Source organism: Fusarium vanettenii (assembly GCF_000151355.1).
Source record: "Fusarium vanettenii 77-13-4 chromosome 11 genomic scaffold NECHAsca_30_chr11_1_0, whole genome shotgun sequence".
Taxonomy (NCBI): Eukaryota; Fungi; Ascomycota; class Sordariomycetes; order Hypocreales; family Nectriaceae; genus Fusarium; species Fusarium vanettenii.
This window is the reverse complement of record NW_003315855.1, coordinates 102,525-117,102: the sequence shown is the minus strand read 5'-3', so window position 1 is coordinate 117,102 and position 14,578 is coordinate 102,525. Positions and strand designations below refer to the sequence as shown.

The window sequence follows — 14,578 nt, the reverse complement described above, 5'->3', positions numbered from 1 at the left end:
CCTACCCCGCAAGACAAGACAAGGGGCCGATCGCAGGTCTTGCTGCAAGCCAAATATCCTCATTTGGAAGTAAGAGATAGGACGGTTTGGGAAGTTGGAGGAGATCTTTCGCCACTTGTAGAAGTGAAATACTATGGTAATTCAGCCCGACACCGCCGAGCACACCACGAGACAAAAGATCGACATTTCTACATAAGGCGACTTGGATCTTGGCACCTGCTACTACCACTCTGGGCTCTTCATCCATACTGCCGTATGTAGATAAGCCTTTCCCCGCCCTTCGGCAACTTAGAATTGATCTACATGGGCTGTCGTGATATTTGACTTGGATCGGGTTTCTTTCCCTCCGGTCTCATAACCGCCAGTTCAACCTCATCTTTATAGCAATTCATCAGCTATTGATAGCGCACCAAAGCCATGGCAACCCAGAAACCGAGTTCCCAGGCGGCCTCATGTGGTGGTCAAAGTTGAAGGCGTAAGTAGGCGCCTTCTACTAGACCATGTTGAATGGCGAAGAACGATCTAACTAATGACAGGTCTACGTCTATCTAATTAAGGGATTGCGTGGATGTGCCCTGAACTCTGGCCTTGTCAGCGGGTTTGGCTTTCAATTTGACCGTCGCTTCTGCCTCCAACGCGTACATCGCAACCTTGACACAAACGAAATTGATCGTCTTGAAACTGTGATGCTAATGTACAATCTTAACATTGTGCTTTTCCAAACGCTTCTTGAATCTCCATCCGGCGACGCTTCCGATATGCACATAGTAGTCACGTACACAGGAGAGGAGAATTCAACCCCTGAAAAGCTATCATGGATTGGTAGTGAACACCAGCTACGTTTCCCTGCTCAGGTTGACTGCGAAGGCCTCAACCGGGTCATTCTTAACTTACAGGGCAGTTCAACACAAGCCTATGACATGGGTGACAACTACGCTGCCTGGTTTGAGAAATACCTCGGCTTCGAGACCCGTCTTCTCTACATTGGTGATGGCTCTCGTGCTGCACTTGGGACATTAGCGCCTCACAGCGACGGCGCCGTTCGCAAGAGGGGACGTTACCGCGCAATTCTCTGGGATCTAACACCTGCTCTCTGCAGGCCAAGTCCTGAACGCCTGGTCTTCAACGATATTGCACAGTATCTGGTAGTCACTAGAGTGTCCAACGATACCGTAAGAGCACGGTTGGACGATGGGCTGGACATGGATATCCTCAAGTTCCGGCCCAACATAGTTCTATCTGGAAGCCCTTCTGCTTTTGTGGGAGATTACTGGGCCGAGCTTTACTTTCCCGACACCAACATGCGCCTGACCCTCACTTCGAACTGCCCCCGTTGCCAAAGTATCACCGCAGATTTCAAAACTGGGCGAATTTCCAATGATGGCAGGGGAAAGGTCTGGAAGAAGCTGAATAGAGACCGTCGGGTTGATAAAGGGTTCAAGTATCACCCTATTTTTGGGCGCTATGGCTTTTGTGAAGATAAGGATATCGGGAAGCACATCACTGTTGGCCAAGAGGTCTGGGTTACCAAGTTCAATAAAGAACATTCAATTTTCGGTAAGTCTACCCAGTCACAGAATCCTCAGTTTCTGAAGGTATGCAATTACTAATATCGGTACTAACCAAAGACTGGCCGACCCCCAAGCCTGACAACAGGGGATGAGACTATAGTTGATTCTCCTGAGCGAAAGAAAATATCATCAAAACTCGCGCTCGTCCGGACCCTGTGACTACTCATATATCTAATCATAGCTTATTTGCCAGTCCAGGCACGGGTAATGAGATCATCAATGCTCGTAGTCTGGACATCCGGGAACCTATCATTCAGGCGACCCTCCTTTGGAAGCAGCATCTCCCCCTCGGCCACAGAAGCTCCTAGCATAGCCATCATTCCCGCAGGATCCATACCCCCGTAGGTCTCCTCACTTGGGAATAGCACGGTGGCTTTTCCCACTTTGAGATCCTCTAGGCTGTCATGGGTGACGGCCAATTTATCACCAAGGGCCTTCTCCGCCAGAGCCACGATCTGGTTTTGAGTAACGTCAGAGCCACCAATGAAGCTCCACTCGGGCCATTCATCTTCGTCGATGAGACGAGCCACGAAAAGTGCGAGGTCCTTGGAGTACGTCATGGTGAAGGGTTCGTTGCCGGTTCCTGAAACCACAGCGCGACGTGATGGGAAGTCGAATGCCCATGGAAAGTTTCGAATGTGGCTGGGGATATGAGGGAGTCCCATGTAGTCCATAAAGATTCCGATCGGGATGCGGGTGTACTTGAGGCTCGACTTGTCCAGTGCCTCCGCGGCATGAACCAGTGGGCTAGTCATAGGGTTGTTCAGTGCCGCTTCATCTCTAAAATTGTCATGTCAGTCGACTAGATCAACTCAAGAGCTGGTTCAGCTTACCACGTAGCCTGCGTATTCGCTGGGGATGAATCTGTGAGTTGAGGAGGACTTGTCGGTCGCCGCAATCAGGTTGAGTTGGGCTTGGGCACTAGGACCGGCGATGGTCAGAGCGGAAATGACCGTGTCAACCTTGTTGCTATCCAACATCTTTGCCGTGCCCTCGATATCATCATAATCGACCTCAGCGTACTCTACACCTGAGATGATAGCCGTGGGAGTCTTGTCGAGGGGCTTAGCTGTCTGAATCCTGTAACTGACCAAGACATGTGTCCACTCACCTTTCTACAGAGCACAATGACCTTGTGCTTGCCTGACTGGACAAGTTCCTCGACCAGTGTTCGGCCAACATCGCCTGTTCCACCAGCAACCGCAAGAATGGCCATTTTGGGCTTTGGGGGGGAATGTGTAGTATCCGGGTGGTAAGAATTGTTGAGATGGAGGAGGTATTGATGTGATAGCGATAAGGCTGGTTGAAAGACAATGTGATCATAGGAATCCAGGATTTTATATTCGATAGATTCCTATGAGAATTCAAGTTGCGGAGTTTCACATAAGATGCGGACCTCGAGGCCCCCAAATTCCGCAGGCTATAGTAACTCGACTTGCGCCACACGGACTCTTGAACTCACCCGACGCGGACTATCTCAGACATACTTTGAAGCCTGACAGGATGTTGCTCCGCCTGCACGGCCGACTTCCGTTGAGATTCATGTCCGGACCTTGGCAAAGTCCGGATGCCGGGCGGGCCAAGACGCTGGTGAAACCTCATTGGTGCTGCCGTATCAATCTAAACCGGTGGAGCCAATTGACCTCCTTGTTGCAGCTCGGGATTGGTTATTGTCACGTTGTTGATATGCAAGTAGCTTACATACCCTGCTTGAGCCAAAGCAGTGGCTTGGCTTGGCTTGGACAAGTTTGTTAAGTTGGTATCCATACTCACCATCAGCGCCATCTTGTATGAGGGATCTCTTTGACTGCGCGAAGACTCCAACACGGTACCAGTCTCCACTACTAGGTCACTATCTAAGACGCTCGCTAGCTTAGTGGCAACATATTAGTTCTATATCTCTATTTAAGTGAGGGTACGGAGATATTGATTGTAAATGGCCAAGATCCCTGCAAGATACCTAATGGGAGCCTTCGCGCAGTCAAAGAGATACCCCTGTACTCTCCAGCGACGCTGAGGCTTGGAGCGAACAGGTCACCTCAAGCCAGCGTACGGGATTACATAGCACGAGCTTGCTGCAACTCCTAGCTAGTATCAATTTTCGCAGCCCAGGAAACCCGTTAGAGAACATAGACACGGAAGATTTGCTCGCATTGAGAAGGCTGCAGGATCTAAAGGATCAACTTGTAGATCAGAGCACCAGTTCCAACTAAGATTACTGACAGAGCAAGAATGGTCTGTAGTGCCTCCATCATGTACATCTTGGCAATCGTATCTTCATGATTATCCCATCCAGCAGCCGCATTGGTGTGAGGAAAGGGTTCGTCAGGGACCGGTTTACCAAGGAACTCACAGAGCATCCTCGACAGTCCACTCCAGCAACCTTTCCTTGGGGACAAGTCCACGAATCGTGTTGCAATGTTCTTGTCGCTCAACGTCAGTGCGTCATGTAGGACAGAGCAGGCTGTCAAATCCACTGACCTTTGTAAATCCATTTCCCATTCCTTGCAACACCCGTCTCGATGTCATTGTCCAGTCCGCGAAATATGCCTGACCACATAAAGTCGAGGTACACGTGCCAAGCCCAGAAACCATGACGGCTCAGGAAAGAAAGAATCCAAAGGACCCAGTTATGTTTCACGTTGGCGAGCGTGTTACTTACACTACGGTACCACGCGTCCAAATCTTTGCGGTAATTCAGCACGACCTTTGCATCGGGGTATGCTTCGATGAGCTCGGCGGCAAAGACCGAGCCTGCTGCATCGGTCACGGCTGTTGAGTGGCCCATAACAGCATCAAAGTCCTCTTGAGTGAACTTTGTATTCCCATCGAGGGGTCCAAACCATCTGTATGCACAATGAGTACAAAAGAATGGTGAAAGAAGGTTGCCATTTACTTTTTGCGGCAAAACTTGATCCATTGCGGCGCATAGTTTGGCTTTTCACAGATTATGTCCCAACCATGGTAAGTGTGATCATAGCCGAGTGTCAGGAGGGCATGTTGTAAAGATTCAGTGGCTGAACGAGGAAGGCCGACACATATCACCTCCAACGGTTTCGTTCTGACTCGAGGAGGCGGTTCGGGCAAAGCGTACACATGGTCCTCGAGGAAACGATACCACCAGGTGTTGAGATAAGCCATTGCGCCCGTCCAGAGACAATGAACGATAAGATGGAATTACTGGAGCAAGGTGAAAGAGTCAAAGAAGTGCCAAGTCTCAGAATTAAATAGGTCACCTCGCAAAGGAACCTGCTTACGTTCACACAGCAGTCAACTACCTGTACTCCGCAATAGATTTTCCCGTTCAGCTTGTGACGTCAGCTGACCTTGGCAGCGACAGTCCGTAGTGTGATGATCCGATCTAATATTTTGCCTTACCTCATGGGCATTTGTAAATCCTGTGAGCGACTCATACAAGCTAGGTTTATAGTCCACGAAGTATAAGACCTTTTGCCTCATTGTACGAGTTTAGTTAGACTTGACGAATTGCTTGATTATAAATTGGAAGAGAGCAACTAATCCCCCTTGAGAGTTACCCTGTACTCGGCACCTCCGTTTTGTGCCAAGACTGGGGTTGAGTCTTCAAAAGGGATCTACGGATAGACCAATCATAACTACAGGAGTGGCAAAAGTTGGCCTCCCTGGTTGATAAGACATTAACAGATGGCCACTTAATCTCATAGTGTAGCAGATACTGTACAAATATAGCAGCAAGGTTAGTGTGGTGTGGGAGCATCCATGACTCCTCCGCTCAGCCACTTGTCGATCTCGCTTATGCTTTCCCGCACCCTCCAATCAAACTGCCAGGAGCTTTTTCGCCCGAAGAGCGAAGGGCGAAGGTCCAATCAGCTGGAGTGGAGCGTTTCGCCCGAAATCCACGTCATGAGATTGGGAGCACAGCCCTCACGACTAGCATGTGGCGAGATGAAACGAAAAGGGTGTCCATCATCTCAGGTTGTTGCATTTGTATAAGAACCAAGGGAGGACCCAAGACAAGGTTGTTGGATAAGAGTCAACAATGTTTTTTCATGATGCCATCGTTAGATGACACCATTTCTGATTTATTTCCAGATCCGTGGACCTTGCGCGATGTCATTGCCTACCTTTCTAGAAGCCATTGCCTAGAAACCATCCAATTTCTCGAAGACGCCTCAAGATACCGAGTTTGCCACGCAGAAATAGTCGATAACGATCGAATACCTGAAGAATCAAGAAGATGTCATTACGATTATCTTCAAGACCAATGGGAGAACTTGCTCACCACCTATATCCTTCCGAACGGCGAACGAGAGCTCAACCTTCCCTGTGATGTTCGGGCTCGACTTGTTCAAGTTCAATCTTCCGACTCCTCTCAGCCTCCTCCTCATCCCTCGGAACTGGACGGTGCCGTCAAAATTGTCCGAGAACTCCTAGAGGGCTCCATATTATCCGGGGCTTTGACGTCTGATGGCTCGCCGGAACCACAAAGCGATGAAGAAGGTGGCGGTTGGAGGAAAATCAGCAATAAGATTCTACGGAAACCATCACCGCCAGTTCCAGGACAGGACCATAGGGGCAAGGCCAGAACAAGCATGGATTCGGGACCGACGACGTTTACCTGGAAAGACAAGACCGAGCCTCCCTGTTGCACACGGCTCCAGTTTCTAGGAGACACTCAAGACTCACCCCAAAGCCACTTATCGCGGCGTGCTATAGAGATTTTCAACAATACCATTCGTCGAGTTAGGAGCAAGAGGCAGCTCAAGTCACCACCAGAGAAGGGTGGTGTTCTCGACAGTGTGGTGGGTGTTAAGAGTCACTTCCTCAGCCCGTAGCTATTGGGATGAGGTACTCGACGGAAATTTGGATACCGGCTTCATGCCGGTTCTCTAAATGGATCAAGACCCAATCATGACGACACGCAGTATTTAATACCAGTATGGAGGCGAATGAGCAGGCCACTCAAGGAAGATATTGAGGGAGGTCACATCGTCGATCGTTGTGGGAAACACGCCATAGCAGTCGATTATCTGATGCTATAAAGGTATAAAAACGAGCCCATTAGATTTATGCTATTCAACTGACCCTTGAATGCAGCTCTACCAACACATCTTCGTCTCCGACTCCAGTCCATCCGCTCGGCTGATCACTCCCCATGAACCGATTATCGCCCTCCAAAAACACCGATGCGCCAACACCAAAATACTGAGGATTCCACTGAAATGGAGGGCAACTAGCAACCCGACAGTTCATTTCTTTGTCTGGCTGCAGATTCTCTGATTCCCTTGGAAATGCTGGAGACAGCTTGCTTGGACTATCACCCAAACCATCCTTGCTGTTGATGGTGCTAAATGGCTGGCACAGTATTGTTAGGAGTTTCAAGGACAGACTGACATGATCGGGATCAGCAGCTGTCGGAACTTTAAGCATGTAGCCGAGAGACGATGGGCTCTGGGGTGCGTCGGCACTTGACAGAGGGAACATGTACGATGTGAGTTTGTCGTGGATAGGGACCACGCAATCTCGAAATTTGAGCGCCACCGAGTCAAGAGTGCTACAGAAAGAGAGCACATCGAGGCACATGCGAGCCTGTGTGAGGTCATCTTCCCACGATGACCGAGGAAAGTGGTGTATCTGCTTCTGGGCAACACAATGAAGAAGGACAACGCAGGAGGTGTATGACTGGAAACTGGACACGACATTAGTATTAGATCCATTGGACGAGGTTGAAAGGGGGTAAGCCGAGACATACATAATAAGCCAACACTTTTTAAAGATTCCCTTTTCCGCTTGCAATAATCCTAGAATACGTGACGACTGTTTCGCGGCTGTAATGGCTTGATCTGCGTGGCTGAGAAGATTGTCCTCATACGACTCCCTCGCAGCGTTGCTCTCACGGGTCGGAGAGGGCCAAACAAATTGTGAGGCAATACGGCGATACAGCAGCATACGAGTGCCGAGATAGAGAAGATGGGTAGCCAAGATGGACCGCCGAGCTTCGACAGGAAGATCTTGGCGGCAGAGGTTGGGGAGATGCATCTCGCTGGGAAGTAGATCGTGCCAGTCCTGAAGGTCTTTGTTGATAGAATCCATTGCTTGGCAGGTCATTTCTTCGGATGAAAGATGCATCCGTAGAATTTCGGCGTTCAGAAGAGAGATTTTGGTCATCTCTATTTGGACAACTATGACTGTTAGGGACAGGATACATAGCGGCTCATAAGCTGACTTACTGTGGCTAACTTCAGATGAATGGTCACTTTCCACTTCTACCAACTATGATCGCGTTAGAGCTTATCTGATTGAAGATGTATAATGTTGGTGCAATACCGGAACCAGTTCTCGGAACGACATGTCACCACCTTTGATGTATCCGAGAGTGGAAGACAGCCAGCTAGGCAAGGTAAGTAAACGTCAGCGAGATCGTCAGGGACAAACCTGCCTTGAAAGAAACATCAGAGATCTCCATGCTCTTCGATAGTCGACCCATTCCTCTGGAGAGAGGTTGGGATGATGATACAACTTGTCGTTGAGACTATGCCTCTTGGACATGCTTAGGCCGATATCTGCAATAGCAAAGTTAGTCCGAGAACGTACCAGGACACCATTGGACCACAAACCAAGGTAAGCGAGTGACACGGTCGCCTTATTCAAAATGTTGTACATGGCCAGCATCGTGCAGGCCTTGATTGCGTCGAGCGGTTGCTCCTCCACCAGATTCTCGAAGAAGTGCCTTGCCACGTCGTAAAACACGCCATCCGCACCAACGTCAAAGTCCTCACTGTTATACTGAACCCCGACAGCCGCGACCGCAGCAAGACAACAAATGGCCGTCTTTTGATTTGCTATGGTGCAGCCATCGTTCTCAAAGACATCCTTGTGGTAACGCAAGATCTGCTCAGGGGAGAAGACGTGAAATAGTCGGCCACTGGAGCTGAAAAAGCTGTCAACCGCTGCTTGCGTAATGATGGCACTTGGTATGACTAGTGAAACCAAGGACCTAGACACATCTATTGACAGTTCCTTTTGTGTCGGGGCGGGGATGGCAAGATTGGTTTTTTGAGTCTTTTCATCGCTCACATCCCCCTCTTGAAGAGAACAAGGGTTTGTAGTCTGTCCAAGAGAAGGGGAGGATCTGACCGACTGCTCTTCAGATAAAGTGCCAGCTGTTGGACTTGAGAGACTGCTGACGGCTGAGCTGGTGTTGATGGAGCCGTTGAGGCTAGGTGATGATGTCTCATCCTCGAGATCAAGCAAGGCGTCAATGTCGTCGCTAGAGCGAATTTGTTGCAGCAACAGGTTCGCATCCTTGCTAGGTTTGGCCTGTAAAGTAGAGAACAACTTCTCTAATGCTTCGAGGCGGGTCTTCAGTGCTGCTCTTCTCGGCATGTTCACCTTGGATTCATAGCGACAGGAACGCAGCCTGGAAGAACAGGTGCCGCACTGCGGTCGACGACCATCACACTAGAGAACAGTGAGGTTGGTCCCTAGAAGGAAAAAAGGAATGAGGTATATTACCTTGACTTTGTTCTGACGACAGCTCCGGCAGGCCTGCGCGACGCTGTGGATTCTCTTGCCGAGCTTCACAGAAGAAGCCTTAGTATGGACAGACTCCCCATTAGCAGCGGCAGGTAATGGCGGCTGCACAGCTGGTTGGATCAAGCGGAACGAGGAAACCATGGTTGGCCAGTACCAGGCGCTTGGCAGTGAGATTGTTGCTGAATGGTTCGGCTTGGGGTTATTGTCTGCCTGGGGGACGAGGAAATCACTTGGTTATCCGTTCCTGGGTGATTATGCACGTGTAAGGGACGTGGCGATTATTCGAATTTCGCACCAATTAACAGACGTTGCGCCATGGCCACAAGCTCCAACCGGAAAGGGGTCCTGACTCGTGTGAGTTCGTTCTAGTGGTGGGCGGTCTGGCGGGGAAGTGTCTGGGAATCCCGACTAGCTCGAAGTCTGACAGGGTCATGACGCGGTTATGGTAACAAGCTGCAAATTAATAGCATTGGGGACTGTAGGTGGTTGAAGAAGGATCAAATCCGTCTCACTATCGTACAATGTGAGAATTGGTCACGAATATGGTGCGCCGACGGTTCCATGACCAACGCAGCCATGGTAGGCAAATGGAGGAGAACGGGAAGTTGGTGAATTTGCCGTGTTGACTACTGGACGGAGTGTGCCACCTCAATCCAGGAGAAGAGGGACTATTGGCGACGGCGACATGAAAAGGGGCCAGCGCGGAGCAGCTACCAACAGGCTTCCACGGCTAGTACCAGGATGGTGGGATAAGACAGGGTTTCTTCGGCTCTATTGGAAATTAACTTTGGATTAGGATACCGCGGAAGTGACTTATCGCACGCTCAGGACCCTGGTGCACGACCCTCACCTAAAAACTTGACCCCCTGATCAGCGTTGCATCTACGGGCATTCTAGTTCGTGGAGATGCATTTCGGATCCCTTGGCGGAAGACCTGAAGCCGGTGACAGAGCCAATAGTGCCACAAGTGCCGAAGGAAAGCCACTCAGTCGGTAACTGGACTGTGGAGTGCTGGTGAGGCTTGAGGTAGCGTAGTACCCGGTTCTCAATCCACTACTAATGTGCCGGCTAAGGAAATATCCACCCAAATGGCGGGGAAGGGGAGCTAATCTTACTTCACAATACCTGCCGTGCATGTGACAATGCCATTCTCCCAGACAAAAAGCGGTTTTGTGCTGCAAATGTGGAAAGATGACAAGGGGAAAAGGAACTAGGAAACGAGAGACTTTGATACCAAACTGGTTGGGTACAACGATGATTAGGTTTAAACGGTAGATGGGAGGACAGATTGGAGAAGATATGGTTGTCAGAAATACACAGTTCATGGGGCACACGGTGCCGGGACCGAGAAGAACAACTGAACAAGACCGGCATAATAGCTACAAGCCTTTATGCAACTTAATTCAACATCAACTCTCACCCTCCATGGAGTAGCAATCCATACCCACGGTATTGGTGATGCGCTAATACCTGGTCACGGCACGCGCAAGCCGGGCCGCTTCCGGATTCAGGGATCCCTGGAGATCCGGAATAAGCCGACGATGCTAAGCTCGTGGGCATGGAGGAGGCTTCAATGGCTTTCTCAACCGTCTTTCCATCTCTAATGAAACCGGCTTCTTCCAAGTCCCTTCCATCGTCTGCATCCTGACCTTACCTGGCGAGTCAGCAAACTTTGAGGAGTCAACTGATCTTCACGCCAACGGCTTCTACGGTTTCAAGATATGGAAGAAGAGGCGTTCTGACACCTTACAAAAGCCAATGCGGGCACGATTCCGAGCTTCCGTCAGCCACGGCTTGGAGATGAAAAGTAGGGTTCGCGGGGTACACATGAGTCAGAACCCTGGCTGTGGTAACCCGCCTAGATCAAGCCTCATCGGGGAACTTGGAACTACTGAGACATCCAGGCGGAACTTCCTTGGCATCAAGGAATCCTAGATCTGGCTCAAGATTAGCTGTCAGCCTGCAATGGCAGAAAGAGGGATAGGCAGTCGTATCCGTAGCCATTAAGCTCCTACATTTATCCACAAGACACAGCTCCCTCCATGCTTCAGTCCTCGATCAAGTTGTTCTTCATCACTTCCTGAGCTCTTCTTCCCTGTTCGATTTGTCCTGCGCAGTCTCGGATGGCAGTTACAGCACAGCCGCGGGGCTTTGGCTCCGGCGTCGACTCCTCCGACAATCAAACATCTCTGACCATTATTATCGTATTCCTTGCCATCTCTTTCTACAACATTATTGAGCTTAACTTTCTTATCTGGGGAACCTTCAAACGCTATGTCGGACTTTACTTCTGGACAGTCCTCATTGCCACATGGGGTATTCCTGTATACTGTTCCGGCTTCCTCGTCAAATATTTCGGTCCATCCTCATTGGGATACCTTTCCTGCACATTGATTGTGGCTGGCTGGGTGTGTATGGTCACTGGCCAATCTATGGTGCTGTGGTCACGACTACATCTAGTCCTACGAAATCAGAAGCGTCTTCGGCTGATCTTGTGGATGATAATCGTCGACGCAATCATCTGCCACGGCGCTATCATTCCTATGGTCTATGGGTCTTTTTCAACCAGCCCCGAGATGTGGAAGAAGCCTTATTCTATTATGGAGAAGATCCAAGTCACCATCTTCTTTCTGCAAGAGACGATCCTGTCCAGTTTCTATATCGGGGAGACAATCAAGATGATGAGACTCGAACGGTCCATGGGGAACAAGAGGTCAAGCCGTCGCTTGATGAAGCACCTTATCCTTGTCAACGTTCTCATCATTGTCCTCGACATCACGATTTTGGCCCTCGAGTATGCCAATCAATACGAGTATCAGACATCATACAAGTCCTTTGTGTATAGTACCAAGTTGAAGTTGGAGTTTACTATCCTGAATCGGCTGGTCGAGATGACAACAGGAAGCAAGAGTGCGAGCTCTGGCCCGAGCCGAAGTCACACCACGGCCAACAACACTTCCATCCCTCTTGAAACTTTCAACGACGAGAGGGATGGGAAGACGCCTGGTTTTTCATATCAAGCATACGCTGTCGGGGGTAGCAATGGTCCCGGTGATGGAGGCAACATGTCGCTTAGGCCAAATGACCATGGGGTCATGATGACAACGGAGATTACCCTTCACCGTGACGAAAGACACCATAATGTTGTTGGGAGTGGGAAGTCATCAACGAACTCAATTACCGAGCCAGTTCAAGCATGTGACGGAGATTCAAGGGCGTCCTCGGAAGTTCAGTTGGCAACTCGCGGGTTCTGATATTGAGGGACGAGGTTGGCTTGGCTCAATGGTAACATGGAAGGAGATGTGGGCAGATAGGCCAGTAATAACATTGATGAATGACCAGTTTGCGACACTATTCCGATGTCACCATGTACTGGAGCATCATCTTACTAGACGGATAAAAAGCTCAACCGGGGCAGGAGGCTATGATGCTACTGGACAGACTTCCTTGTCACCTTTGACTGTAAGATAAGTTGTTAGATGATAGCTGATAGATCTCTGCGGTGGCTCTTATATATCGTTATCACTTCGTACACTCACTATTTTATATTATAGAATAACGGAAAATTCTGTTTTCAGGCAACCTGCGTGTATTGGGCTACTCTAGTTTATTTACAGCTTCCTGGGCAGGGATTTAAATCCGCTGCCATCAATCTACTCGCCCGCTCTCTAGACTTTCTACTCAGTCAGATGTTCAAGGAAATGCAAGCATATGCTGTCTTCCAACGCTGAACAGCTTAGTTGTGGTTATCATTGCAGTACTCGCACAAGTTGCCACCAGGGAAGGTGACGATGTTGCGACAATCGCACTTGGTGCAGCTGCAGACAGGGTTAGCCATGTCAACCGGGACCTCGGTGGTAACGGCCTTGGTGTTGGCGGAAGCCTCAGCAGTGGTAATGAAGTGAGAACACATGGTGAGAATAGTGTTTGTAGTTTTGTGTGTTGTGAGGTTTGCAAAGATGCCAAGTTGTGTAGAGTGTGGGGGTTCGCTTTGGTTGCTGTTGATTGTTGTTGTTGTTGTTGATGAGGATGAGATGAAAGGCTAGCTTAAGGCAAGGAGTAAGTTTTCTTTTATAGATAACTATTGGTCTGTTGAGGTATTTGTTGTTGCATATTGAGCCGTCGGCATCTGGTCACGAACAAACCCTCAAACACTCCAGTCAAACAAAGGGTTATGCCATTTGCGAAGCCTAGATTCTGTATTAAAACAATGAAGCTGTTAAACTAGGACGATGGCATTGCAAACGGACAAAGAAATTTACTAACCCTTGCGCGTTTACTGTCTCGTTCGGCAGTTCTAGTATTTGAGCCAGGGTGAGGATTCAATGGGGAGTGTCTAAGGCCAGCTGAGTTACCCAATGTTCACAGTTCTATTTCTCTTATCCTACAGGAACAGGTGTCAAAGGTGTGCTGTGCCATTGTTCCAAAATGCAGCGAGAACTTGAGGTGATACTTGTGGTTTATTCGAGGGGATGACTGTCATTGCTCACCAATTTCTTGTTTAGGTGGTCGTTCAACAGCACAGCTGCATAGGCCAAGCTTATGCAAGTGTCTCGCTTTGAAGAGCTTTTTACCAGTGTTCCTTGAATGCTCTATGATTCTTGACGTAGTGGCAGCTTTGCTTTTTGTTTAAAGTAATCTACTAGATTAATAACGATCAAACATGCTCAGCTTCTAAGAAGCTTCCACCCAGCACGATCGAAGAGCTTTGGGGTGCTTGAGCGCGACCATTAGGATGTAGAGTGCCTTCAGCAATAGAAGGCATGAAAATCTCATTGACAAACTAAGAAATGCAACCTTTGCTAACCGCCTTCAAACCCTAGAGCCTGCTTTGATCTGTCGAGAGTAGCTCAGGTTTGGCCCTAAACAAACAAAATCAACCGTGCCTCCGAGGTCTCCGGCGCCTTCGCTATTCCATAATTAAGATTGTATGGAGATGCAGCATCACAAAATGTACCATATCAATTCTGTCACATGACCACAGCGTTTGAAGCACTCTGCTCAGAATTTCTGCCCTACGAGGAACTTGGAGAGGTGTGAGTCCAAGCGGCGAGTTTTCACGGAGCATCAACACAGCTACAGTACATGCATGGAGCAACACCACGACAACCTTGTCAGGCACCAAGTGTTGAACTCTAGCACTCGGGTTGTCAATAGCCGCCGCGTGAACCTTGCAACCGCCACATCGTAACGGTGATGTATGGTGGACGAATTATAAACAGCTGTGTGATTGACCCTGAAGGCTAACCAGCAACCCTTACAAAACGCCACTCAGTTGAGTCTTGTTACAAGAAACCTTACAGTAGTGGTGTTGTCGTATGGTGGGTGGTACCGGCCACTATCACTGGATAAGCAAACGATTCTCCTTGCAAGTTTCAGATAACAATCAAGGCCAAGAAGAAACTACCTTCAAACATAGTGAACAATAGAATGTTGTTCTGGGGGTAGGGTCGATTTTCGCCTATTATCATCTTGACTGATAGACTCCAAAA

At 49.1% G+C, this 14,578-nt stretch overlaps 6 protein-coding genes across 6 annotated transcripts; 3 read left to right on the top strand and 3 right to left on the bottom strand.

Moving 5' to 3' along the window:
- Positions 1–533: 533 nt before the first annotated feature.
- NECHADRAFT_51617 (uncharacterized protein) lies at positions 534–1,610 on the top strand (the record flags this gene model as incomplete). The annotated part of the gene is made up of 1 exon (XM_003043107.1): positions 534–1,610. A coding segment is annotated over one exon (1,077 nt), but the record flags the coding sequence as incomplete, so codon positions are not given.
- A 143-nt stretch (positions 1,611–1,753) lies between these two features.
- Positions 1,754–2,787, bottom strand: NECHADRAFT_51335 (uncharacterized protein; the record flags this gene model as incomplete). Its single annotated transcript, XM_003043025.1, has 3 exons — positions 1,754–2,296; positions 2,405–2,635; positions 2,683–2,787. 3 exons carry the CDS (start codon positions 2,785–2,787, stop codon positions 1,754–1,756), a joined length of 879 nt encoding a protein of 292 aa, XP_003043071.1.
- A 955-nt stretch (positions 2,788–3,742) lies between these two features.
- On the bottom strand, positions 3,743–4,712 carry NECHADRAFT_97095 (uncharacterized protein; the record flags this gene model as incomplete). Its single annotated transcript, XM_003043024.1, has 3 exons — positions 3,743–4,001; positions 4,049–4,417; positions 4,468–4,712. 3 exons carry the CDS (start codon positions 4,710–4,712, stop codon positions 3,743–3,745), a joined length of 873 nt encoding a protein of 290 aa, XP_003043070.1.
- Positions 4,713–5,602: 890 nt separating this feature from the next.
- Positions 5,603–6,385, top strand: NECHADRAFT_86274 (uncharacterized protein; the record flags this gene model as incomplete). The annotated part of the gene is made up of 1 exon (XM_003043106.1): positions 5,603–6,385. The coding sequence occupies one exon, from the start codon at positions 5,603–5,605 to the stop codon at positions 6,383–6,385; it is 783 nt and encodes a 260-aa protein (XP_003043152.1).
- A 241-nt stretch (positions 6,386–6,626) lies between these two features.
- Positions 6,627–9,227, bottom strand: NECHADRAFT_72643 (uncharacterized protein; the record flags this gene model as incomplete). The annotated part of the gene is made up of 6 exons (XM_003043023.1): positions 6,627–7,239; positions 7,303–7,775; positions 7,878–7,941; positions 8,002–8,113; positions 8,168–9,011; positions 9,066–9,227. The coding sequence occupies 6 exons, from the start codon at positions 9,225–9,227 to the stop codon at positions 6,627–6,629; spliced, it is 2,268 nt and encodes a 755-aa protein (XP_003043069.1).
- Positions 9,228–11,209: 1,982 nt separating this feature from the next.
- On the top strand, positions 11,210–12,340 carry NECHADRAFT_51340 (uncharacterized protein; the record flags this gene model as incomplete). Its single annotated transcript, XM_003043105.1, has 1 exon — positions 11,210–12,340. The coding sequence occupies one exon, from the start codon at positions 11,210–11,212 to the stop codon at positions 12,338–12,340; it is 1,131 nt and encodes a 376-aa protein (XP_003043151.1).
- Between the last annotated feature and the right edge of the window lie 2,238 nt (positions 12,341–14,578).